We start from the raw sequence: 27,519 nt of genomic DNA, 5'->3' as shown, positions 1-27,519 counted from the left end.
CAAGGCTGCATGCAACAGGCTCGGCTCGCGTAACTCGCTGGCAACCACCTGAGCCCTCCCCCCGTTGAACACACCTGACGCTTGGCCAGCCGGGGCACGCTTGTTGCACATTTGGCACGCCTTATCGGCGCACTAGCATCTGCCCGGGCACTCACCCACTCGGGCAACCTGCACACAAGCTGAGCTCGGCTAGTTTTTCCGCCAGTTTCAAAGTCTTTTCCTGGCCAGGAAATGAAAAATTGCCAAAAACATGCCACGCTCTGGTCTCTCTCTCTATCTCTCTGTGGCACGGCACACACATGCATGTTGCACATAATTGGCGTTTATGCCACGAGCAAACTGCAACCTGCAACCTGCAACAACAGCGAAAACAACAACAACAACTGTTGCTGATGCGTTCAACTGATACGCCCCGTGCCCCGGTGTTGTGGCAAATGTTGCCCATTTTTGGGGTGTGTCGCCTCCAGTCAAATGCGCTCACTCACTTAACCTTTGAACTGGCAACGTGTTGCCGTAGCCGCAGCATTGTTTGTCGCAGCAGCTAAAGAAAACGTGATTAAATTAAATTAACGTTTGCTTCCTACCCGCCAGCAGCAACAACAACAACAACAACAGCAACAGTTGCTGGTTTTTTTGGTTGTGGCATGTGAAATTTAGTCATTAGTTGTTGTTATTGCCAGGCCATTAGCGCGCACTTGCCAGCCACGCCCACCAATTCGTGATAAGGCTGTTGTTGCAGTTATTGCAGTTATTGCAGTTGTTGTTGTCAATGTTGCAGGTGCCACGCCAAGTTTTCGCAAGCTGCATTTAATTTTGTTGGCATTGAAAATGCAATCGAGTTGCTGAAATACCTGATACCGAAATCAGGGATTACGGAACTGGTTCAATTTATATATTTTTTCTTTTCATTTCTGCCAAGTTTAAATGTTGCGCAATGCTTGTGTTGATATCAGGGCATGAACTTTATGGGAATTACAGGCGAAGTACGACAATCAAAGCCCCAGCCATAAATTTGAAGGCACATTTTTTGATATAATTAATAATTTATGTACACTGAGCGAAAGATAATTAGCATATAACATTTTTATAAGTAATTAATAAAAATAAATCTACTGCAGGAAAATATTTTAGATACATTATTCGTTTCAAGTTAAGCCTAGTTTTTAGGATTTGAAGCTTGCTTTCATTATTCCACTAAAGTCCCACAGCATGATATATATTTATATTCAATTCCGGAGACCTTCTTAAACTTTTCACCTAAATCTTTTACTTTATTGAACTCTCAACTTTATAAAAATATTTCGCAAGCCCGACATGCGCTAAATATTTACTTGGGAGCCCTTAAGGTCTGTAGGCGGAACCAATAAATCTTCAACTCCTCAATCATGTATATATACATATATATATATATATATTATGCCCATCTCTCAAGATGTGTATAAACATGTTCTTGGTAGCTTCCTGTTGAAAACGCAGAGTTGGCAATTTCTCAGCAGATTCGATTCCAAAAATTGTGCGGATGTTTATCGCTGCAGACAGGCAGCAACAACAAACAAGAGCAGCAACAACATTAACAAAAACAATAACAACAACAAGATTAACAAGATATCAATTTACTGCACAATATTTGTCGTTTATATTCACACGCTCGAGGCAGGAGTCGGCGGCGGCCACAGATTAAATATGATGCATGCTTATAAAGTCCATGCAAAAATGACTCAGAGTCCCGACCGGAGACTTCGACAGACCATCATCATCAATGCCAGGCAGCTTGTTTTCGGGGTTCGGTTGGGTACGCTGTCAGAGGCTCTGTCATAATTCTCAGGCCGCGTGGTTCAGCGTACTTTAGTCCAAACACAGCTGTTTTTGCTCTTGTTCTTATTCTGGCTGAATGTCATGAGACAACAATGCGCCAGCAGGAAGTGCTATAAGCGGGGGCGTTGCGACTTTTAACTGTTAAATGAAAACCTTTAACCGAAAAGAGCAACAAAATATTGAAGGAAAGAAAACGCAAATGCACGTACCGCGCGCTTTTCCTTTCACGAGACGCGCGTGTCGCTGGCCAGCGCCAAAAGCCATTAACATAAAAATGAATTTCGCTTTTCGCGTCGCCATATCGCAGCTACCAAATCGAGCAACCAGGCCAAAAACCCACCAACCAGGCCAAATGAAGTTGTAAGCTGCAAAGCCCCAACTGCAGTTCATGGCGTTACGTAGCCCGAGCAAAAAAAAAAATATATATAAAAAAAATAAATAAAAATAAAACTAAAAACAACTAAAATTAAGCGAAACGCAATAAATTTCACAAACGCGCGCAACAATTAGAAACGAAGCAACAAGAAAAAAACACACAGAGCTAAGAATGCGCCAGAGTAGAAAACACGACTAGCCAGATACCCTGTACAAGCGGAAGACAAAATGTGTTATAATCAACTAGTTACATTTGAAGAACTTCTGGGTGTAGTGAAAGCAATATCTGACCATTATATACATATTATATTTCATTAATAATTCATAAACATAGTTTTAACCAGAAACATTTGTAAATAATATGTAGATGTTACTTTTGTAGACCCTTTAATTCTAACTGAAGATCCCACAGACTACACAAATGTATACATATCCCTATATATCCATGCTTTTCCAATTACATATTCTCGTCGTTCTTCTACTTGTGATTAAAGGTACCGCAAGCCAAAAATGAAAACAATTCTCCATATACCCTCTCTTCTCCAATTACTTCTCATAGTCTCTCTAGCTCTGACTGAAGTTCTTACAGATCAAAAGCATAAACATGTGAATAACCTTTCATACCCTTACATATAACTTCTTCCTTTCCCACAATTTTCTTTTGAATACATTCCATTACAAGCATATGCCACCCATTTCACACCGCTCCGATTACAGGGTATTCTATAAAGTACACAGAGAAAAAACGCAGCTAACGACAAGCCAAGCATTTTACTGCTATCGACGATTGGACGCCATCGACATCGACGTCGACATCGATTGCCAATGCGTCGGTGGCCGCGACGACGCCGTCCTCGTCGTCGTCGTCGAACTCGTGCGCAAGCGCGTCGATAATTTCTTGTTATCGACGCGCAATGATCACGTAAATTATGTCGGGGACTGGCAAAAAAAAAAAAATCACTCGCCGGCGCAGACAAAATGAAAAGCGACAAGCAAAACGCCAAAAAAAAACCTTATAAAAATAGAGAGAAAAAACGTTAAGAGACGGTAAATTGTGCATTGGAATGCAAGCGATAGGCATTTACAGCTAGCTCCAAGCTCTTCCAACAGGCAATAGGAGCAGACCAGGCCCAGACATTTGTCTGCCAGATTAAGTAAAAAAAAAAGCGCCGAAAATATTGATAGCCATAGCTTAGATATCGCTTGATAAATGGAGAATAAATGCTTAAAGATTTTCGATTGCATATCAAGAAATATTTATCGATTATTTACGAATAAGGAAATGGCAGACTAAAATAAAATTAATTTAAATAATAAATTAATTAATAAAGATATAAGAAATAGTAAATGCAAGTTTCAATTAACTATTTATCAATTAATAACCTCTTAATTAAATTGTTTTAGCTATTGCAATGATTTACTTTGGACTAATATATCTAGACAGATGTGCTGGCTACTCAGTTAACTTAAGATAGTGGCATGCACACATGTGTGCATTGGGACTGAAAATCTCAAGCCTTGACTTTCAGTTGCGACGAACGGTCTCGAGTCCGTCTAATTAAGATAAATACACAGCTAGTGAGGGCCAAGCGTAGTGGCAGGTGTAAGGGAAGGCGGCAGCTGAGGGCAACATTGTCATGGAGTTTTCTGCTGTCATGTCATGGCAGTTGAAGCTGTCGCAATGTACGAGTGGCAACATTTCAGTTAACACCGTTCGCCAAACCGTAGCAACGGTTGTTAACACGCCAGTTGCAAGTTGCCGGTTGCCAGTTGCCGGTCGCCAGTTGCCAGTTGCTGGTTGCACCTTACCAACTACAACAAATTGCAGACGACACAAAAGACACAACAGCAACAACATTGCCTACAAGTTGCCTTAACGAAGAGAACGCCTTCGGCTTCTGCTCCTGCTTTGACTGCAGTTAGCGCCACCTACACACGGACACGCGTCCTCCTGTAGGTGTGTTGTGGTGTGTGTGTCCAGAGATTTTTATCTGGCCAGAAAACTGCCTGGCATTCTTTGTAGCCAAGTGCCACTGGCACTGCCTACTGCCTGCTGCCTGCTGCCTACAGCCTGGCAGCTTTGCTTGGCTACGATTCGAATACTCAGATGCTTTGTTGTGTCTTCTCCTCCAGGCGAACGGAAGTCAGTAAACTTTCAGGGTTATTATTATGCGCAGCTTGTGGGCAGTGCAGTTCCATTGAAGCTGTCAGTGCTGGCTGAAGACAAGCCTTAAAAAAAACAGTCTACAGTCTGGCAGAATTGGCAGTACCCAAAAAATGATTTGAGCCACGTAAAATCAAAGAGCTGGCAATCAAATAAATCTTTGCAGCCATTTACAGCTGTCGTGCATTGAACTCTGCAGCTTTATAGCTCTAGAGCTGAATAGCTGTTTAGCTCCATTCTTTATCTGTCCTCCCTTTTAAGCACAATTTGATTTGCAAAATAGTTCACAACGATAGCAACAACAAAGAGAAGAACGTCAGCGACGACGAGAACAACTATTGACCCAATTCACAGTCGGCGGCAGTCAACGCCCGCATAATATCTTTAGTTATACATGGTTCTAGTCAAATGTCGATCGATTCTATGATATTGCATATTTATGACACCGCCGCCAGTTCAATTAATAGTTATTCATAGATCTAACAGATCAATACTAATTGCCTGCCATGGAACAAACCAATCAGGCTCAAGTACACTATATCTCAATAACTCAAAGATATTGCCAGCTGTCTATAGCAATTTAGCAATGGGTTTGACATTTAGATAACATGAATGTGCCAAGATATCCTGAAGTTCGAACCAGCAACTTCTTTTTTATAGGTTCTATTTTCTTAATTTGTTTTATGCTGTCTATATACTTATGCAGAGCAATTTAGCATTAGGTTTGACAGTTGGATATCATGAATTCGCAAAGATATCTTAAAATTTGAACCGACAACCTCCTTTTTGCTGGTTCCAATTGTTTTTATTTTATGGAACCATATAACTTTCGCTGTTGGGGATGGAACCTGAAGTCTTTGTTCTGCGTTTACCTTCTTTAGAGTGAACAATATGCCTAAAGCTTATTTTTAAGGTAGTTCTTAAATATATTCATGGGTTCGCAAAGGTTTTATTAAAGTCTCTTTACTGTTAGGTCGTTGCTTATTGAAATTGTGTATGAAATTTTGCGGTCACGTACTGTGGCTAAACGAACTATGGATCAACATGTGGGTTTATAAATAAACACTCATACACACAGGTAAATATATGTAAACATATCTGAATGTCTGGCGTGTTTGTTTACCTGCCCTGCGGTTGGCAGCGACTCGAACTTGTGCTCAATATCATATAACGCCTTCCTTCAAACAAAACCAAGCACACAAATCTTAAGCTCCAGCTATTCTTTACAAAGCTAAGCCCAGGTAAGCAGGTGAAAGTTGCAATATCTAATGCGATCCCGTAACAGAATTATTATTATTATTATTGATCCTAAATAGAGCAAGAGCTTTGGCACACTTTGTAAAGTTGACTAAGTCGATAAAGTAGGGAATGTCTCTGGACGTTAAAGGTTACTCATCTCTCGCCTCTGTCAACTTTCGACACTGCGTTCAATCGCAGTGCAGTTTATTATGCTATAACCACATATCATATCATATGCATGCAGTTGGCATGATTCATGTTTTTCGAAACAAAAGTTATTGCCATGCGAATCATTTAGTGGGCTTATCAGCGTTTATAGCGAATGACGAACATGAATGAAACTGTCTTCAATCTCTAAATTTGCTTAATTCAAAAATATTCGCGCCCTCTTCTTGTTCTTTCCCTTGTTTAATAAATGTATTTTGGTTGGTTTTCAATTTCAATTGAACCTTTTGTTTAAACAGAGCGCGGTTCGCAAGCTGTGATTGTGGAAAAGAAGGGTGTTCCCATGTGGCATGTGGCATGCTGCATGCGGGTGCAGCGATTTCCAGTGACACATTTATAGGGTGTACTAAAAGAGTCAATGCCCCCTGACAAAAACACACTGGCAACATGTGTGTGTGTGTGCGAGTGTGTGGGTGCATTGTAAATCCACAAAGACAACATGTTGTCATGGCCAAGTGCAATAGCCGGGGCAACATTGTTGCCAACATCTGTGGCACTCACCTGCCCGTTACAAAGCCCGTAAATTCCAGCTAGCCAAGTTTAATGCACGCTAATCCAATAAACTTCAATAAGTGAAAACAGAAATAGTTCAAGTGGAAGTCTGATTAAAAAAATGCTGCTAGAGCAGCAAGCAGCAGCAGCCAGAGCCAGTGCCACAGCCAGAGTTGCCACTGATAAGACGCGACTCTGAAGTTTTTATGGCATGCAATTATGGTCTTCAGATACAGATACAGCGCACTGGCTGAGATACAGATACAATAACAGATGCAGCCCGGCGGCAGTTAATAAATGCATTTCAGTTGCGCTCGCTCAAGTGGAAAATTTTTTCTTATTTACTTATTTATGATTTTTAAAGGGGGCGATTGGCCGACAGTTAAGGAGGGGGGTGGGGCTCCACTTAACTTTGAACTTAACATTATGCTGTCTCTCTCTTTCACTCACTTTATTCGTTAGTTTTTGTGCACTTTTCGTTATCAGCAATTAGAAATGCATTGACCTCGTTTCGGTTAGGGCTTCGGATATTTGGGCTTCGGCTTTTGGTACAACAAATGTTGCCAAACATTTACAGTAAACAGAAACGAAGCAGAAGGCAGCGCAGACGGGGGGGCGCGCCCGCAATTGGTGCACAACGGAAGCTAGCTGTATGTGTGTGTGCGTGCGTGCGTGTGTGTGTGTGTGTGTGGATTTCCTTAAGCAACAACTAAATACACATTTAAATGCATCGCTGCACACACAACAACAACTAGAATAACAATAACAACCACCGCGTCGCGTTTACGTTGTTTACACAAACCGAAAATAATTTGTTGTGAATTGCGTTTTTTTTTGTTTTCGAGTTTTTCGTAAATTCTGTTTTTGTGTGTCTTGTTGGATTCGTTATCGACTCGCACCGGTCAACGTGTGACTGAAAACTGAAAACTGACAAAACAAAAACCTAAACTGAAACCGAAACTGAATTCAAAAACGAAACAGTCGTTAAGCGTGGCGCTCAAAAGTGAGAGAGAGAGCGAGAGAGCACGGAAGAGAGTAGAGAGAGCGCCTGTGTGTGGGTGAGTGCGCTGCACTGTCAGGCTCGGCGTGTGCAAGTGCGAGTGAGATGGAGACAACTCGACTGAGTGCATGCGCATGCATGCGAGGGTCGAGCGCGCAGTTCAACTGCCCCGCCGTTTGTCTTGTTGCTCTAACTGCCAACCCCTTCCACCCACAAGCCAGGGTTGGACTAACTGTGCAGCCAGGGTCTGAGGTGACACACAATGCATTCAGCCGAGGCAGGCCGAACGCTTGAGAGAGCACTCTACACTGTTATTAAAACCCAATACTTTTACATGTACATCAATTATTTACATACTTTTCTTAATTTCAGTACATCTTTAAGAACTTTTATCATCTATTAAGATTAAGATTCATCAAATATTTATATTTCCACACTTATTTCATATATTATTTTACTGCTTAGTTCGGCACTGAGAACTGCACTTGTTATAGCTTATACAATTTATTCGCATATATAGCTATTTAATTGATAAGTGAAACTTGTGCGTTCTTTTTTCACAGCTGTCAGGTGTAAAATGTAAAAAAGTACCTCGGAAAATGATAAGCTCAATATACTTATTCAAAAGCAAACAGTTCTTGGAAATAATGCCTATCTAAATTATAGAATTTTTAGATAATGAAAAGGTTTTACGCTTGCGGAAGTAGGTTTTATATGCCATATATCTCCTCAAACTTAAAAGCCATAAAATTGTTATAATATAATAATTTTCATTTATAATCATTTAAATTGCTGCCAAAACCACTTGGGAATTGTAAAAGTATGTGCATGTTTGGCATATATGATCCTTTGTATAATTTATGGCTAAATTTACAGCATTAAGCATTCGCATTATCATTTTGTGCCCCAACATTTTCTCTCCGCGCTGCACTTGAGGGTGCGCCAGGCACTTGTAACGCACAGATGCGCGTATCTGACAGATGCATTTCATAAATGCGTGTGTGTGTGTGTGTGTGTGTGTGTGTGCATTGTGCTCATTGTGAGTGCCTCGCAACGGCGCCGCATTGTCGTGTTTAGGGGTTGCACCGTTTGTTCCCCTCGATTATGTAGGGTAATAGTCGACTTTCGGCTGAGCTGTTGATTTACTGCCTCGGCTTTTCACACTCTCGACTCTTAATTGATGCAAGTTGTGTGGTGAAAGTAGCGTAATAGATTTCCCATGATAAGCGGCGGCTTTAATATGCGCAATCAACTCCAAGAGGGTGGCTTTAAGTTCATCAAAACTACGACGAGGGGAGGATGCTTAAAGTTCATCAAAATACTGTTCCATCTGGAACAGCTGTCCGCTTGGGTTTATTCAACTCGAACACAACTCGAAAAAGCAAACCGAGTGTGTGGCACGTATCCGATTCACAAAGGCTGACATCGACTGCTCCAGGGGTTGGAGGCGGCCGAGGGGGTGCTGATTGTCCCGCAGATGCTGGGCACACTCACACACTTCTCAAAAAACTGTTGCGTGCTTTCGGGCGCACCTTCAACACAAAATTGGCGCACTCGTGCACTGGGCCAGCGCTCTGAGTATGCCTTTTAAAGAGAGAGGGGAGGGAGGGGAGAGAAGGGGAGTTGGGGTCTTTGAGGTGTGTCCATGCATGTATTATTACCGAGCACAGACGCTTTTCGGGGTTGGCACATTTCAATTACCCGACCGGCAGCATATCCTTTTGACACGCACGGAAGGACGCAATCTGTTTAATTGAGGTGTTTAGCATTCTAAATAATTAAAGCAGCCAAAGGCGATGCACATCAAGCGAAAGGTCATAATCATAAATTAGACACGCGACTCACTGAGTGGACTTCCCCCGCCTGCACATGCGTCAAGTGTATGCAGCTTCTTAAATAAGAGATGAGTAGCAGACAGGAAAATCAAGAATATTTTGTTGCAGCATGATGTTAACAAAGCAAACAAACGTTCTTCATCATTAGCATTGCGACCCTTTAATAGGATTGTTGCCTGGAGTCCTGGAATTAGGCAGTCTTTATCGTTAACTGAGTTATCGATAACCAGTCGACTGATAGGCTTAGTTCGATTAATTAAGGAATAATCGATAGGCCGTCTACCGATTAACTTAGCTCGATAACTGAAGCTATTCTAATCTGACGATAAAAATTTTAGATTCTTTCTCCATCTCTTTCCCTCTCTTTCTTGACATAATTTTGCTCTTTTGCTTTTCCTCTCTGTCTTTATTTATATATCTCTCTCTTTCCTTGTCTATATCTTTTTTTATTATTCCTTTTCCTAAAAAAGAGTTGGGATATGTTCTTTCTTTTATTGCTTCTTGATATCTTCTTTATCTTTAAATTTGACCAACACTAATTGTTTCGACCTCTTTCTTTTATTTTTTCTTTAACAGACATCAGAAGATTCTTACCAAGAAGTACACTCTCTTAACCCTAATCTTACCACCTCTTTGGATATTGTTTATAGCTGTACTATATCTCGTCTAGTATTCTACTTTCGTATATAAGTTATTGTCTAGAAAATGCTGGTCTGATTTTGCCCAAGCGCTCTTTCACTCAACCGTCAAAACTTTCCACAGAGACCATAGACTATGCCGTGACGTGTCCATAACTAATTTGAAGTGAAAGACCACCCACACACCCACACATAAGTTATGTCCGACATATGAGTAGTTGGAGCTGGAGTTGGACAGAAGTCGGCTGTTGTCTACTGTGAATTGTGCCTGGCCATATTTAAATAAGACAAAGTGCTGACATTTCGTGCTTAGCCGCGTGCCCATTAGCCAGCCAGGCCGAAAACGACACGGCTCGATTATTGGCCAAACAAACCCACACAGACACACACACACACACATGGAAATAGCCACAGTGAGCACTATAATTTAGTGGCCCACTCGGACAAAAGAAGCAGCTGAAGAATTGAAGCGCAAAATTGTGCCAAATTGCAGAGAGAAATGCATAAAGTAAAAGTGCAATTACGGAAAGAAAAGAAAAGAAATCCATTTTAGAGTTGGCTACTGTTGGCGCGCGCACAGCTGGCAGCGGGAAAATGGCTAACAAAAAAAAAAAAAAAAAGTCAGCAACGCATGCGCGCGCACTGCTTGCGTAACAGTATGTACCGAAAGTAATGTGACAGGCGTTAAATGCGCTGCAATCGATTTGATTTGCAATCTATGATGGCTTTAATTGAAAAAAACCAAACCCGCTAGACTGACAATAGCGTGGGCGTGGCAGCACAGTACATCAAGTGGTATGCGATCGAGTGTGTGTGTGTGTGTGAGTGTGTGTGTGTGTGGCATGACAGCTGTAAGGAAGTCAGTCGGTCGCTAATGCAAATGCACCCACGCAAATTATGAAAAATTATGCACACCATGCGGCAAATTTGTTGGCCAAGCTGCCTTCCTGGCCAAAACAGCCAGAGGGAGGGCGCCAACAGAGACAGCGAGAGAGAGAGAGAGCGAGAGAGAGAGAGCGAGAGTGGAAGAGGGAGAGCGAGAGAGACAGGCCACAAAAGGCCATTTCACGCGGCTAATGAAACAAATTTGATGTGGCCACTGTGAAACGAGCATTCGACTTGACTTTTTGTGCGGAAACAACAGCTGCCCCTCCAACTCCCCTGCCCCTCTGCACCCACACCTAACCACCAACCATACCCCCCGCCAGCAAAACCCTCTGCTGTTTGTCTTTTGGACTGTTTTCTCGAAAATTTCGTAAACGTTGCGTCTTTAAGTTGCGCCTGGATATTGTATAATGAGAAATCGTATCCGTTTCTTTTATTATTTTTTTTTTTTACTTTTTTAGCCGGGGAGTAATGGGATATTTTGTTAGCTACCTTTCGGCTACCATTGCATTCGCATTGAATTTGCGTATTCGAATTTCTGCTTATGAACAGAAAATATTTCTCTTCGTCTGCTGCACAGTAAAACCAAAAGGGCACACAAAAACCAAATGAAGAATGTTCACAGCTCTGTAATTTAAATCTGATTCGCCTCAAGATACACAATTTAAATAATGCCTGAGATACTTTTTGTTGTTGTTGTTGTTGTTGCGCATGCGTCACGTTTGTTGTTGTTGTTGTTGTTGGTTTTATTGCTGCTGCAGGTTTTCTTAAGGTCAGAAAAAAACTCAGTCAAGTGGTTCATTAAATTAGTGAAATTATTGGCAAATTAGGTTTCTGCTTGAAATTGCTCAAGCATCATATCTGAATAAAGAGATGTACGTAAGTTTTCAGTTTTAAAATTTTAAGTGCTTTCACAAATTTGTATGATTTTTTTGGCTTTTTATATAGAACAGTTTTGGGCTGCCTAATGCCACATAAATAGTTGACATAAATAATGAAGAAAATATGTTCTGCAGAGAATTTTATATTAATAAATATGACTATTGGAAATGATTTCTATCTTTCAGCAATTTTCTCTTTTAGAAATATCTATGGATATTTGAAATGTTTTCAATAGCTCAGAGAATTTTCCCGTGTCTTTTGAAAATTGTATTATTCATATACATATTATATGAGAAATGCTTTCCATAGACTCGTAAGCTATTTAATATATATAACAAATCTGTAAACTCACATCGGATTGATAGACCCCTAAGATAGCCCCCTTGTAAAGACAATCTTCAGCATTTTGATATTATCTCGCTTGTTCTGTGACTATCGTAAATTATAAGCTTTTATCTGTTGGCCGAGCATATTTAATAAATATCTCCCACATAATGCGTCCACTTAAGTCGACTTACTGTGTTTGTTCTCGTCCAGCAGCAAAAAGGCGACAACATTTCGACAGATCTTACACGGCTTTTACTTTTGTTTTAAGCGCATTTCGAGCTACGCTTTTTTAATGTTTTTTTTTCTCTTTTTTTATGCGCTTGAAAACCTTTTAACATTCCTTTTCGTTTCGTTTCGTTTGGATTGTTGACTTAAGCTACTTTCGTTATTCTTAAGAAGAACATCTTTCGCTTTTTAACAAGTCGGAGCCGTGCCCAAAGGAAAAGTGTTGGCCAAACAGAAGATCTTAATCGCTTTCGAGGGTTTCTTTGGACACAGAACCTTAACAAATGTGTCGATAATATTGGGCTTTAAGTGTTTTCTTTGTGTGTTCTGCAAAGCTACAGCAGCCGATGTTTTTGTTGTTGTTGTTGTTGTTGTTTTTGCTCAGCCTGACAACGTCAACATTAATCACTGTCAACGACAGCCTGGTCTTGGTCTGGTCTGCGCCTGGGTCTGCGCCTGGGCCACCTCATCGTCATCTGCGGGCTTTTATTTTTGCCAGTTGTCTGCATGTGATTTCATTAATTTCGCATTCCGATGCACAACGGCGCAAAATTCCATGACCGCCCCCTCCAGCCAACCCTCCCTACCCTCCTGCTTAACACTCAGGCTCCACAGCCAGCCTCTGGGCACAGTCATAGCCATGAGGAAGTGCAAAGTGTTGCACATGTGCATCGCACTTTAATTTTTATACGTTGATCTTTTTATTTTTATTTTATTTTTTATGCAGCGCTTTGATCAATCAATTCAACTGGCGTCGCTTTTCTGTTTCAAGGTTTTTTTTTACTGCCAGAGCCAGAGTCAGAGACAAAGACTGAGCGCTGGTGCTGGAGCCAGTGGCCCCCTTTGGCCATAAAATATTTTAATTGAATGATCAAAATCGGATGCTCGTCGATTGCATAGACGAACACTATCCCCCTCACCCGCAATCTTACCCCTTTCATTTGGACTGCATGCACAGTTTCAGGGGAATAAATATGAATTTCAATCGACAAACGACAAACGACTCGCGGGCGCCAGTTTCCATTCCCAAAGACCGCATGACCCACAAATGACGCTAAGCTCGTCGCCAAATTGCCAAATTGGGCATCAAAAAAAGCGACACAAAATAAGCAGCAATTGGCATATATATAAATTGCGAGGGTGCAACATATATTATTATCATTATTATCAGGACTTTTTCGACTCACACAGCTGCCGATGGCTGAGGCTGAGTAGATTTCAAATTTATTGCAGAAAAGAGAATTCTTTTCTTATTTATTTGATTTGCTTCGCCAAGAGAGAAATGAATTGTGTTTTCATTAAAGCATTCAATAAAGAGGAACTAGCCAAGCACGAAAATCTCTTTGAGATTTAAGTTCTTCATAGGCTTAACTGATGGACGAAAAGTAAGGAGAATATTTCCGCATAATTAAAATAAATATATCTATGCAAATCATTCAATGGAATATTTCGATCAAAGGTGAACACCTATTCCCTATATCTGCATCCTCTGCCCATACCTATACCTCTATCTGTGTCTCTACGCCATACCTATATCGTATACCCCTGGCCATATCTTACAAACGTCAAACACAAGATCTATAAAACTCACAAAACGCACCTCGCTTGTGGCTTAATATTATTTATATTTTGAGATTTATTTGGCATAGGCCAGCAGAGGCACAGAGGACGCATCTGCCATGCTTGGCTGCACAGAGACAGCAAATCCAACTCCAACTTCAACTTGGAGCAGCTGCGATGTTGTCGCCATCGTCGTCGTCGACGTCGTCGTGGCCATGTCACCTTGTCTCTGGCTCTGGCTAAGTCGGTCGCACATGTCGCGGCATGCCATTTTAGGATTTGTGGCCGAAAAACCAAAGCCAAAGAAATAAAAAGAAAAATTATATATACACAACATGTATATATATATAAGTATATACATATATGTATATTTGTGAGTGCAGCATGGGCTGCTTATTTTGGGACTGTGTTGTCTGTAGAAAGTGCCGCCAGCAACAACAGCAACAACAACAAGATATCACAGTTGCCGCTGCTGCTGCAGTTGCGTCTCATTATTTTTATTTTTTGCATATGGCCATTAGCGTTGACAAGGCAGAACCACAAAGAAGTTGCCACTCGCCACTTGAAAGTGAGCGCCAGCTGTTGCCAATTTCCGCATTTTAGTGCTCCTCCAGAATTGGCGACCCCAACCGTCCGACAGCGACCCCAGCGACTCGCTTTCATTCAGCTGGGGCTGCCCGGCCTGCCCGGCTAGCTGGGGCTGCCAACACGTTGCGAAAGTCACATAAATGGCCAAGACATGTTGATGCTTGTAAGCGGCGCTTTTAATTGACCAACAAATTACATGCTGCATGTTTGTCTTGTGGCCAAACCCTCCAATAGATGACAAGCAAAACCAGCGCCGAATGACTAATTGGTCACCATAATGGTCACATTCAGACCCAGACTCTCAGCTCAAGTCCGAGTCAGCGTCTGCGTCAGTTTCGTACATTTAGCTGCACAGTGTCCCAAATATTTGGCAATCGATTAAGCCTCTTATCGCAGTCAATTCAAGTTGATAAATTATAAAAATAAAGATAAGGTTCTTTGAAAACTATTAAAAATAAGGTTTCTATATTTAAATAAAAGTAAAATTCGTTTAGAACAGAAATCAAGACCAAACTGGGTTTTCGAATGGAAATCGATTAGCTTATGAGACTATCAGGAAATCTCATAGGAGCCTTAACTATGTCGAGTCTATAACTTGTCTACGTTAACACTATTTTAAGAGATTTTGAGTTTTTAGCATGAATATCTGACAATAAAAAAATTATACCTCTAACAGAATTGTTTCAACTTTGTCAATGTGTTGGCTGGTTCAATAGTAGGCCGACTTATGGCTCTAATAAAATTTTCAAGTATTCGCACTGTCTTGAACCAGTGTGCAACAGTTTGGGGCCCGCCTGGCTGCGGCTGCGGCGGCGACTGTGGCTGCAGTTCGTCAAGCCATTCACACACGATTTAGCGCCAGCGTCGCCATCGCCACGGGAACTCATGTGATGAATTTGCCGCCAAGACAGCGTCGCCAACTCGCTGCCAGTCAGAGTCGGAGTTGGAGCTGAAGTTGGAGTTGGAGCCGCCAAAGCTATTGCTGTTGTTGTTGGTTTTGTAGGTTGGGTGGTCGCAACTCCTGCGGCTTAAATGCTTCGACAAAAAGTTCAGTTTTGCGTTTGCATGAAATGACTAAATTATTCATTGCAGGATTTGCTGGCGGCAGCTGGCGGGTTGTCTGTTGGCCAGCTCAAAAAAACACTTTCGCTCTCATATGCGGACACACCCGAGATGCGGCTCAAGGAGTTCAGAGCTCAAGCAAACATGCCACACAATTAGGACTTTGCCGACTCGGAGACGGAGACTTGACAAATCAACAGAAAAGTCTCGGCGGGCCACTTGATGAATATGGCCCCAAAGAGCAACCAATTGGGGGCTAAACTCATTAGAGCTGCCAAGCGGCCAGACAAAGCATTTATTATAAGTCAGCGTAGTCTAGTAGAGATCCGAGATCCGAGAGCAGACCCCAGACCTGGCCATTGTTGTCTGCGCAGGCGCAACGCCTACCCAAACTGCCTGCTGCTGTTTTTTATGGCCACGGCAAATAGCTGCTGCTCAGCCAGAAGCACGCGCCTGGGCCGCATTGTTTAGCTTGGCTTCGCGTCTGAGTGTTTCCCTGACTGACTAACTGACTAACTGACTGACTGAGTGAGTAAGTGTGTACGAATGCTGCGCAGGCGTAGCTTTTATTGTTATTGTTAAAGTTACACAAAAAAATCAACAAAAATTGTTGGCAAAATAGCAAAAATGGAGCTGAGCACCGAAAGGTCGAGGACGTGCCGACTGGGTGTGGAAAATCTTGAAGCCATTTAAATTAGCATACCCTTTCGACATTAAATAGGGCATACTAGACATCTCCGAACACATTCCAATTTAAGCATATCGATCATGTTTCTTTACCGATACTTGGTCTTCCGCTTAGCCTTTTCGATCGAAATCGATTTCTTGTTCCTTTATTCAGAGTGATGTCACGATCTTTGGCGAGCTCTAAATAAGACTTAAAAAGCTCTAAAAAGCTTCGTGTTGATTTTATCTTAAACAAGCGAAATTTTTTCTTCCCAATATCCGCAGTTATGAATGGCTTTGGGTATTGTCTACATAACGTTTCGATAGGCAACTAGTTCAGGCCACGTTGCCATTTAGCTGACCATCGTTTATGCCACATTTAAGTCAATCGCAGTTAACAAACGGCTGCAAAAACAATTGCTGCCAGCGCTGTGGCATAAACAGTTAACATCCCTATAATCAGCTAACAATTTGCCACAGTCAGCCACAAAAGTATGGCAACATGAAACTTCCTCATTGCCAGAAACCGAGCCGAATCGAAACGAAACGTGGCCCATTGCATAAGTTAGCAAATCGCAAATTGCAAATGCAACCGCTGAATGTGGCAAGTTTATGAAAGAAAACAGAAACAAATTATGAAGAGAAAAAAATTGGATGAGCTCAGCCATGTGTTTATGAATGGAAGCGAAACATAAAAACAAATTCCAGACGAGACATGGAACCAAATAGAAAGAAAACTAGCAAATCCGAAGCCAAATGAAAGAGCGGCCCCTTTGAGGGCGGCTCTGTGGCAGGCAGCAGGAAGCTGCCACAAAGCGAACAGCGAACGGCGACGATTGCAATTGTCTGCAACTGCGTCTGCGTCTGCGACTGCGTCTGCGTCAGCGGCTAAAATGAAAGGCTAAAATGTGAGGCAAATGATAGACAGCCAACTGTCTGAGCTGACTGGGCGGCCAGCTCTGCTGTGGGTCTGCCCCCACCACATCCCACTTCATCTCGCTGCTTGCAACGGAAGCGCAAAAATAGAAAATAATTTTGAACTTTGGCGGCGGCGTTTGACTTATTGCCTACTGATTTGCAGACAAATCAGTTTGGCTCCGGGGCAGTGCCACATGTGCCACATGTTGCACGTCCGAGCCCCGAGTCCGAGTCTGAGGAGTCCGTGTGTGGGTGTTGCATATAAATAAATTGTAATTTGGTTTGGCACAGGATGCACATCATGTGCCTACAAGTTCGAGTGCTCGCACTCAACACAGCTCGACTAGCGCCAGCTGCGCTCCAAAGAGAAAGTGAGTGTTTGTTAAAATTTGACAGGTTCATTTGACAACAGGCCGCGTCTACGTGCACAAGTACTTATCTACACACTCGCACACACACGCACACTCGCCTCAACTCGTGATTATAAATGAAATTGAAAGCATTTACAATATATCTTAATAAATCAGCGCGCACAAGCACTCAATTTAATCTGTATTTGTTTAGCTTTTAAGCATGTAATAAATAAATATGTAATAGTATTATTTATACATGTTAATATATAAATAATTAATGAGCTCTTTATGGCTAAAAATGGTTAACAGCGAAGATTTGCTTCATAAAGTGAAGCAGAAGCACATTCGGAACTAAGTAGGTACAAAAAGTAGTTTAAGAACTTATCCAACCAAGAGCTGAATTAAGCTCAGGATTAGGTTTGAAAGCAGTTTATTTAAAGAAAAAATTTGCTGCATAATGTTGCCTTGGAAGATATTTGGAACCAAATGAAGAACCTATCTGACCAAGAGCAAAATTAAGCTCAGGGTTGGATTGCGATGTTATCTATTTAAAGCTAAGAAAGTTTTTATGCACATGATAATATTGCGAATTGCTTCGTTCTTATCCGGCTCACACCCACGTCTCTTCGCTTCGCAAGCTCGAACCCAACCCTCATCTGTTATCGTGGGCTCCTGTTATCATTCGCTCTGTTACTTAACATACCACTAACATTTTATGGACAGATAGCTCTATCTGGCCGCGTTGCCAGCCCTATATAAATCTTGTGTGCGGCGATCAATGCACTAATGATTGAATATTATTAATTATTGATTTCTAATAAAGTTACCATGAGGATACTTTACAAAGTAATTTGGCATGCACTCACATACAAGGCAAGTCAATTTCTGAATTGCAAATGCAATGAGCATCTACAAGGTCTTAAAGCGTAACGAGGTCAGTTCTCGTAAGCGTTGCATATAAATCATGTTATGGGCAAAAAGCTGTAAAAAAAATAAAAATATGGTCAACGCCTGTTAGCCGCTGGCAGCTGCCAGCCACAGTTGCCAGAGATTTCCGCCTGGAGGCAGCGTCAACTGCATTTTAACCCAATTAGAGAACAGGTTGGCACCTCCACACACACACACACACACACACACACACATAGCGACATTTCACATTTCAATTTGTGTGCCAAATTTGTGGAGCAGTTGAGCTGGGTTTTATACACACATTTTATTTTATTTCATTTTTTTATCGGCGCCTGTTTCGACACCATCTTGGCGATCTTATCGCGTCTGCCTGTCAATTGTGTACAGGGCGTCATTAATTTGTTAATGCCACATATATTTTTTGGGTTGCTTTTTGGGAAAGCGCATAAAATAGAAACTCATCCGCATTTGCTATCTGATTGTGTGTTTAATTAAGTGCAGCGTTTGCTGGTGGGCAGCATTTGAATTTGTGCCATAATTCATGGAAAGTCGAAAGTCGCAGCACCACCAGCTCCCCTGGCTACATCGATAATGTGTCACATATCAATAAAGAATTCCACACATATAGCCATATATGCATACACAATCTATGTGTATATACTTCTCCACATGCTGTTTTATGCGCATATTTGTGACCGCAGGGCATCTCTTGAGCCGGCTGGCGCCACACAAATATATGTAAGTGTCAAGCCGCGGCAGCAAAAACCCAAATACCCGATTCCCCAGCACTTGCCTGATCATTGATGAAAGCCAAGTGCCGACCGACAGAGGCGGGTTCGCCTTTTTTTTCGTATTTCTTAGTGCACATAATTGGCCAAGTGGGTCAGTGTAACTTACCTGCAAAGAGAGAGAGAGAGAAAATGTGAGTGAGTGAGTTAGACAACAGGTGCGCAAAGTAATTAAACGGCTGTCATAAAGTGTCTTGAGCTTGAGCTACATGAATTCGTCTCAAATGAACAACTGCACATTAAGCCATATAAGCAAGAGTTGAAAGAAAGCGCGCTCCCTAGAAAGAGATGGCTGAGAAAGCAGGAGACAAATGGGTGGAAGAGTGAGGAAGAGAAAGGGGCGAGTGAGAGAGTCAAGAACAAAAACTTCTACTCATTATCAAAACTAAACCAATTTTCTTTACTTCCTAGCCTAGGCTAAGGTGGTTCAATTTCATATCAGAGAAGATCAAAGTTTTAACTCGTTAATCCAGCAATAACATGTCTGAACCAAGCTCAAATATTTACTATGCTCCTTACATTTATGCAAAATCGGATTACAATATCATATAGATACGACAGGCAATGATCGGTCAAAAAGTAGAAAACCTTTGTAGTTTATTAAGATATATAGACTAAACCCATTTAATAAACTACGCTGGTTATATATGGGCCAAATCATATCAAGATCTCACTACTATATTATATATGGAGGAATCGGACGTAAAAAGAGCTTTATAAATGGGAAAATATTCTGTTCTTCAAGATATTCTCGCCAAACATTTACGAACTTCACTCGCAAAGCCGTCAGGCATACGCCTATATTTTTACTTAATCCGTTTCTCCTGACCGAGCAAATATATAGGTTTTTGTTTTTTCCTAAAAATAATGCCAAACAAAATCGTCTAGGTTGGGTAGGCGTGGCATTATTGGGCATTAAGTATGGGGCCCCGACCATAGTCATTTTCATTTCAAATTCGACCAGCATCCAAATTAGAAAAAAATTTTTTTTTATAGAAAATTTATAAAAATTTCTAATACAAAATTTTTGTTCTGAATCAAGCCAATAATGTGTTCTCCTTGCGGACCATGTAGCCCCTGCGATCCGTGCTGTGGGCCCTTCGAGTGCTCGCCAAAATGCTACAATGCGGCCCAACTGGAGGCGCTGCCGCAATGTGCACCACGTATTCCGCCACCGTTTCCCAAATGCATAACCGTGCAGCAGCCGCCCCGTCTGATCTGCAAGAAGCGGGTCGTTTTTACCGAGAAAATTGTCCCAGAGCCGATGGTGGTGAATCGCTGTCGCCAGATAACCATACCGAAGGTGGTGGATGCCACCCGTGTAATCAAAGTGCCCAAGCTGATCTGGGTGTCGCAGATGGTGCGCGAACCGAGAGTGATCTATTATCCATCCATGATACCGGATCCGTATGTTGTCTGCTATCCGAAGCGAGTGTGTGAGCCGCGCGAGGTCTGTCAGTCGATACTGTGCCAGCCGAAGCCGCAGACGATTGATATACCGCCGCCCCGAGAATACTGCTGCTATCCGAACGGCCCCATTAACTATAAACCCAGTGCCGCCTGTCCGCCATGCCCGATTGGGCCATGTGCACCGGGCGGCGCCTGTTGCCCATTGCCCTGTTTCTCAACGAATCAGTATCCAGTTTGTGAGACACGTTGCGGACCCTGCGGGCCATGTGGACCTGGCGGGCCGTGTGGTCCTTGTGGACCCTGTGGAGCTGGACCCTGTGGACCATTCGGTCCTTGCGGGGGACCGTGCGGTCCTTGCGGACCGGGCGGGCCCTGCGGACCGTGCGGCCCAACTGGTGGACCCTGCGGTCCATTTGCACCCTGTGGACCCTCCGGGCCTGGCTGTTACTGCCCCTGTGGAAGCCTCTAGTGCTAACCTATACCTAAATACAACCAAATTGATAAGGCGATACTATGTTTAGCATGTAATCTGTCAATGTGCTTACATGTTTATTTATAGAATAGAAAGAATGGCGGCCAACCGAGCTTAGCATTATCAGTGATAAGCAATTTTGATATTAAACAAATTCTCCTTCATGATCAAAATATATTTGGTTATATTATTTTGCTTCCTCTTTTTGTTCTCTATATTCTCCCAAATGCTTGCTTTCTTTTGTTTAGACCATGAAATATTTAGAATTTCTCGGAAACTGCAATAAACTGTTTTTTTTCTGAGCATTCCTGTGAACAACCCGATCTATTTATCTCATTTTCATATTAATCCCAATTTGAACTGTTTTTTTAGTTTTCCATCAACACCCGCAATTCTCATGCTCCGGCACATTCATTCACACAGTTGACTTCGTTTTCGAAGCCATTCAAATTAAAATAACAAAAACGAAAAAATTATTAATTTTTATGTATTGCCTTTTCCGCGTTGTAAAACAACAAATTAACATAATTTTCTAGACGGGCATTTCGTATGGCTTTTATTGCATTTTGTAAATTCCATAATATTTTTGTGGTTTTGTTTGGGTTTTTTATGTGTTCGAATTTAATTGCTTCATTTGCGCCTGCATTTGGCGCTCTTCTGCTGCTGCACGTTTTGTTAACTGTGTTTTGGTTGTTGTTAAGTATTTGGGTTGAAATAAATTGAATGCATTCATAAATAATGCATTTTAATGCAAATGCCGCGCGTGGTCTAATTGGTTTATGCAATAAATATTTTCGGCTTCGAGCTGTTTCACTTAGCTTTATTTATCTTTTCTTCTGCCTTTTATCTTATTGGTTTTTTTTTTTGGAGTTGCCGGAGTTGCGGCCGTTTTGGCCCAGAATAACAATGTGCCATATGCAAAAATATTACGCATACGCCGCATAAGCCCAGGCAGCCAAGACGGAAGCGTCGCGCGTTGATGTTGCATGCAACGCCCTCGATTAGTCAGCTGAATTGTTTGCTTTGACTTAATTAAGGTCTTGACACATTGTTTATTGTTAGCTGCAACAAAGCCACACACACACACACACACACGCGCGCGCACAGCACTTGGGTGTGTTTTTGTTGCACTGACGCGTGAGTTTTTCAATTAGCAACGTTAATTAGGAGTTGTGAGACGTGGTCTTAGGTGTTTAACAGCCGCTCTGGGTCAGTCGCTTGGCAATGCGCAAAGCGTTTTGGGGCCCGGCCCATTAAACGCTATCGCCTTTTACCAGATGTGCGCGATAAGCGGCAAATCGAGAGCTTTTGCTTTTGCTGCTGCTGCTGCTGTGTGTGGATTGTGTGTTAATTTTGCGGCTCATGCTGTTGTATTCCTCCACTTTTATTTATTTTCGAAAATATTTGAATATTGTGCAAAAACGTAAATGCTTTGCTAATGTGTATTTAACTGCCCGTGTTTACATACAACTAAATTGTGTTTTCTTTGGCATCTGTTGTTGCCACGGACTCGCATATTTTTTCGATTTATGTGTGATTCGTTTTCGTTTCCTGCCATTGCTCAAGTGCGATGCCAAATAATTGATTTAATTGCCACGGCGAGGAGGCGCCAATGGAATCTCAAGTATGTTCAGGTACTTAAACACAGCCCTAAATCAAGCACAATGCGCATGACTAGCAAATGAATTTCAATGACTTAATTGTTGTTACAAGCTCTGCGCCACAGCACATTCAACAGCTTTTATTTCCCTTATTTTATTGAGGCATTTCAAGATGCCGCCAAGCCAAGTTTACTTTATTGTATTTTTTTTTATAGCATTTGCATACGAACACCTTAGGCATAAATCAAGGTGTTCTATTGTGGGCGCGTTCCAATTTGAAGACATACGAAAGTGTGAAGCTCTATAGAATTAACTAGATTTATCTAAACATGTTGCTGTAACAATTCATTATGGCCCAAACAGTTGACCAGCAGAAGTTTAAGCCAACGAAAAAACTATTAATGAAAAGCGAGCACATAAAAATATGACAAAGTCGCACTTGAGATGCTCTTAAACAATCATTTTATCAAATGAAAGTTTGTGCAAAAAAGATTATAGAATCGCTTTGATGGAACTTTAAATTTGTTGAATCGGTGGGTTAACTTAGATCAAGTCCTTTAAGAGTTCAGAAGTAACTAACTTTATTTAGAGTTCCTTAAGTTTTCAGAAGTTTGCGTAGATTTGTTACAAACCCTCTCGAAAAGCTTGTATACCCTACATTCTTTATGTTTAGGCACAATAATCGCCTAAGCCACACACTTGACCAGCCACACAAAGGCGACTTGGCCAACAAAGTTTTCAAATGGGTTAAGCCTCATGCACAACACACAACAGACACACACACACACACACACAACGCACACACAATACACAACCAAGGCACACACACTCTGCACAATTTTATATGCCAGCCATTAAAAAGCCAACAAGCCACAGCGAACTATTAAACAAAATACTATAAAAATAAGATGAAGAAAAAGAGACACAAACGAAATCTGAGCTTTATTTTTCTTCTTGAAGGCACCTGATTCAAGAGGCGTTCCAAATAGTGCTCTTGCCGCGGAGGTCATAAAACCTGGCAGTGCCACCAGAAAAATAGAAATAGAAGAAGCAGACGGGGGAAAAAAAAACTATGTGTGCAGCCAGGCAGAGCCTCTGGGCCACAGTCATCAGTTGAGTGGGTGTTGCTTAGCCAACTCGGCTTATCTGGCCATAACCGAAGTTGCAGCTGATGCTGAAGCTGAAGCTGTGGACGCGGCTGTGGATGGAAGCCGTGGTCGCAGCTGGCGAGTTGCCTGCAAGTCGGAGTCGGAGTCGCGGACCACGCATCAGCATCTTGTTGGTTGGCCTACGTGTTATCACGAACACTTCACAAATGTGCACTGTGAGAAATGGAAAAACTGCCACCTGAATGCCAAAAGCTAAAAGCCCAAAGAAAATTCAGCACAGCACTAACACAACAATTCGATGCTCTGTTGGGAGTATAATAACAAGCTCATATACCTTTTATATTCTGCAGATCATCAGCCCTTATTGGCAGGCATGGCGAAAGTAATGCGAATCTAAACAAATCAAAACCCTCTTCAAAGTCAAATAAGCATAATTATTAACATAGCAAAAGCCCAATCAATTGATGTATTAAATAGTAAGGAAGACACTCGTTTTTACCGACCTTTAATAAATAAATAAATGAAAGTTTCCATCAGAGTTTTCATATTTTCTGACAGTGTAGACGGCGGCTCTTTCACTTTTCTCACATGCGCGCGCAATTTGCACACAGATCGTACAATAAACGCTGCAATAAGTACCTGTAGCTACATTTATCTGAGAGTACGTGCAACGGAGAGTACGCGTATCTGAGAGTACGTGTATCTGCGAGTTCGAACCTCGAATACTGCTCAAATTACAGCATTGGTCTGCTTGGCACTTGCCCTGGGGCGGGGCCGTGTAACCTTAGACCATGACTCGGGGCACAAAAGCAATTTGTTGAACCAGTTGAAATAATGTTGTTAAAATAAAAAAATAAAAACACACACACACAAAAACAAAAACAAAACATAAAAAACAATATACAATAAATTAATTGAAGTTACAAAACGTCAACAGCTGAAGGTGAAGGTCCAAAGTTTGGGGCTGAATATCACATTTTTTTTTGGGTTGAGCTCAAATTATCGTGTGCCCGTGTCACGGTGCTTGCCATTTTTTAATGAGTTTTCTTTGGGGCAAGTCTATTGTGGGCAAGCAAGAGTGCGTGACTAGTAAATACCCTGTAAATATTTGTAAATTCTGATTGTCAAGGAAAACGTAGACTATACAACTTGTGTGCACGTGATAAATTTGAGCGAATTCCTGTAAAATGCTTGCATATCAATATTTATCGATACATGTCCAGGTTTATCGATATATATCGAGATTACTACTTAATAAGGCAACAAATTCTTGAGGATTTAAGGTGAAATGCTTGTTTATCGATATTTATCGATATATATATCGATGTGTGAAATCATCAAATAAAGGAGCAAATATCCCAAAAATGAAAATCTATTTATTTAAATTTATAAAAGTAACCAGTTCTAAAAGAGTTTTAACCAAAATTTTAATTCAAACTCGATTTTATCGATTAATTTCTAGTAGATAGCTCTAAATACATACTTGGGCAAATAAGCCAAAAAAAAGGTTGGAAATCGATACTTATCGATATAGCAGGAAAATAGAGAGCTATTGGTATACCGCATAGACTTTCTCTATATTTTTATATACAACTATGAATCCAGGGCTGCTCTGTCTCGTCTCAGATTGAACCTTTATAAGCCCTTTCATAAACACACACAAAAGTACGGGGTATAAAAACCAACAATAAAAGCAACGAGCAGGCGCAGGTCAGAAGCCTTTGCTCAATCCATTGACAGCAGCTTTCAAATTAAAGTCGTTCTAATTAATTAGAGCGCCGTATGCCGATTTCGAGCCCCTGATCGTCTTAGCTGGCGCGTCACAGAGCCAGGCACAGTATGTACCGGCAACAGAGGAAGGGCGCCGAACAAGAACGACTCTTTGTAATTTGGCGTTGAGATGCCGCACAGTTTGTGTGTGTGGAAATTAATAAGCAGAATGGCCAACGATGATGATGAGCGTGAAGATGATCATTACGCTGATGATGATCTGGCATGAGAACAAGTCCGCAGACAAACAAGTTTTCCAGTTTTTCCAATTTTCATGCACTAAACGCAATCAGTGCTCATGATCTGTACATTAGCGTCGTGTGCTGATCACGCAGATTGCCCACATAGACATGGACACGGAGTGAGACAGAGACGGAGAGGCAGGAAGACGGGCGCATAAAACTGAACATGGATGCACACACAAACAGTTGACTGATATATATCCAATGTTGACCAGTTTACCAGTTTGCATATAAATCTAGCAGACGCCTTGGCCAGGATGACGACAAAGGCGACGGCGACGGCGACACTTGCCCGATTACCGCATCTTGTCCAAGCGGTCGTCGGGTATATGCAAATTCGTGCCCAGTGCAGCATCCTAGTTGAGAGCCTACCGTCCGCTTCCTATGAAGTCATCAGCCAAATGTTTGGCCCGTTCAGGCTGAACCGTTAGAAATGTCATTACATAAACACAGTTTTTTAATTTAAAAATTATGCAAATTTACGCGAATGCCGTCGCCAACACAAGTGGCCTGAACAGCAACAACAAACTATGGACTTGGCTCCGGTGGGCGTGAGTGATGGGCGTGAAAGCCATAGAAAAACATTAAAAGTGAGACAGCTGCACAAGTGCGTCTCAATAGATGCGGGGGCTTCAAGTGCTGCCTGCCGCTAAACGTTCAGGCGACAGGTAACAAATCTCTTTGAAGAGATCTCTTCAAAGATCTCCTCTGCAATCACAGTTGATCATTGTTAGCAGCAAACGATGGGCCAATCTGAGTTAAATTAAGTAAGTATTTAGCTATGAGCAGCGTCTTCTGATGGTATTAAATAAAAATATTTATTTTATGAGAAACAACTTGAAATCCCATCAAGTTTCTTTCTTTCTACATATTGTATGATATATATATATATATATATATATATATGTTATATTTATAAATATTTAAAATGCAAAAGGTCGTCAAAACCAGCGTTATATTGTATATTTATATTTAACTAAATACTTAGCGTATATTCCCCGAATGCCAAACAAAAGTTTCATACAAACGTTTTTCACGAATTTTCCACACTTGCGGGTGGAATTAAGCAAAGATATGTACGGCTTACGATTTTGACCGTGCGTCTATCCACGATTATTCAATCAATCAGTCAGTATGTCAGTCAGTCAATCATTCTGTTAGTCAGACACTCAGTCAATCATTCTGTTAGTCAGTCTGTCATTCAATCATTCTGTTAGTCAGTCCGTCATTCAGTCACTCAGTCAAACAAGCATGAAATCTGATCCTGCATAAGGTTTCTTGTGATTAAAGTTAAAAATCGCATGAATCCTTGCTACGTAACCAGATCATTCAATCTTAGTAGAGTAGATTCGTAGAGTAGATTCTCTTCAATCTTGATCACTAACCAACTCATTTAATCTTATTCGCACCTGGCCCCTCTTTAATAGCTGCACAGATGATTCCGTTCATATGACAATCCACATATATATATATATATATGGAAAAACAATTTTATCATAATTTGTTCACTCCCTGTTCAGACATGATTCCACTTCTGATCATGTCATTGCACCTTATCATTTATGCAAGCAATATGGTCTTTATATAAGACATACGTAACTCTGCCAAATTTATCAGAGTTCAGATTCAGATTCTTGTTTCTTTCATTGTTTACGTTTGTACGGTGCTCACGTTTTTCCGATTTCTGCGATTTTAGCGCTCGATTTTGTTGAACTTTTGTGCAAAACAAAACAAAAAAAAAAAAAGAAAAACAGCAGAAAGAAAAAACCTGTTCAACAAGATCTGGCTGTATCTGTGTCTGTTTGATTTCAGAAATTATTTATTTATGGTTTGGTCTTTTATGGCTTTTGCATAGCGTCAGAAAAAATTGATAAATAATACAATTATAACTAAATGTGTTTTTGTTTTAGTTAATTTTAGCGTATTTTGTTGAAGCTTCAAAAAACAAACAGCTGTGTTTGCACATTTT

General features: G+C 41.3%; 2 protein-coding genes and 1 long non-coding RNA gene across 4 annotated transcripts in view; 2 read left to right on the top strand and 1 right to left on the bottom strand.

Annotated features, from left to right (window-relative positions):
* The window catches only part of GEFmeso (Guanine nucleotide exchange factor in mesoderm), a 59,422-nt gene that overhangs the window by 23,051 nt on the left and 8,852 nt on the right, over positions 1-27,519 (bottom strand). The gene's annotated exons all lie outside the window — the stretch shown is intronic.
* Positions 14,886-17,022, top strand: LOC116651054 (uncharacterized). The gene is made up of 2 exons (XR_004304095.2): positions 14,886-15,253; positions 15,343-17,022. It is a non-coding gene; the product is annotated as an uncharacterized lncRNA (long non-coding RNA).
* Positions 19,900-21,018, top strand: LOC6625196 (uncharacterized). The gene has a single exon (XM_002048713.4). It carries the CDS (start codon positions 19,995-19,997, stop codon positions 20,823-20,825), a length of 831 nt encoding a protein of 276 aa, XP_002048749.1. The 5' UTR covers positions 19,900-19,994; the 3' UTR covers positions 20,826-21,018.

This window comes from Drosophila virilis, chromosome 5 (assembly GCF_030788295.1).
Source record: "Drosophila virilis strain 15010-1051.87 chromosome 5, Dvir_AGI_RSII-ME, whole genome shotgun sequence".
In the NCBI taxonomy this organism is placed as follows: domain Eukaryota; kingdom Metazoa; phylum Arthropoda; class Insecta; order Diptera; family Drosophilidae; genus Drosophila; species Drosophila virilis.
The sequence above is the reverse complement of the archived record's forward strand: the minus strand, read 5'-3'. Positions and strand labels throughout refer to the sequence as shown.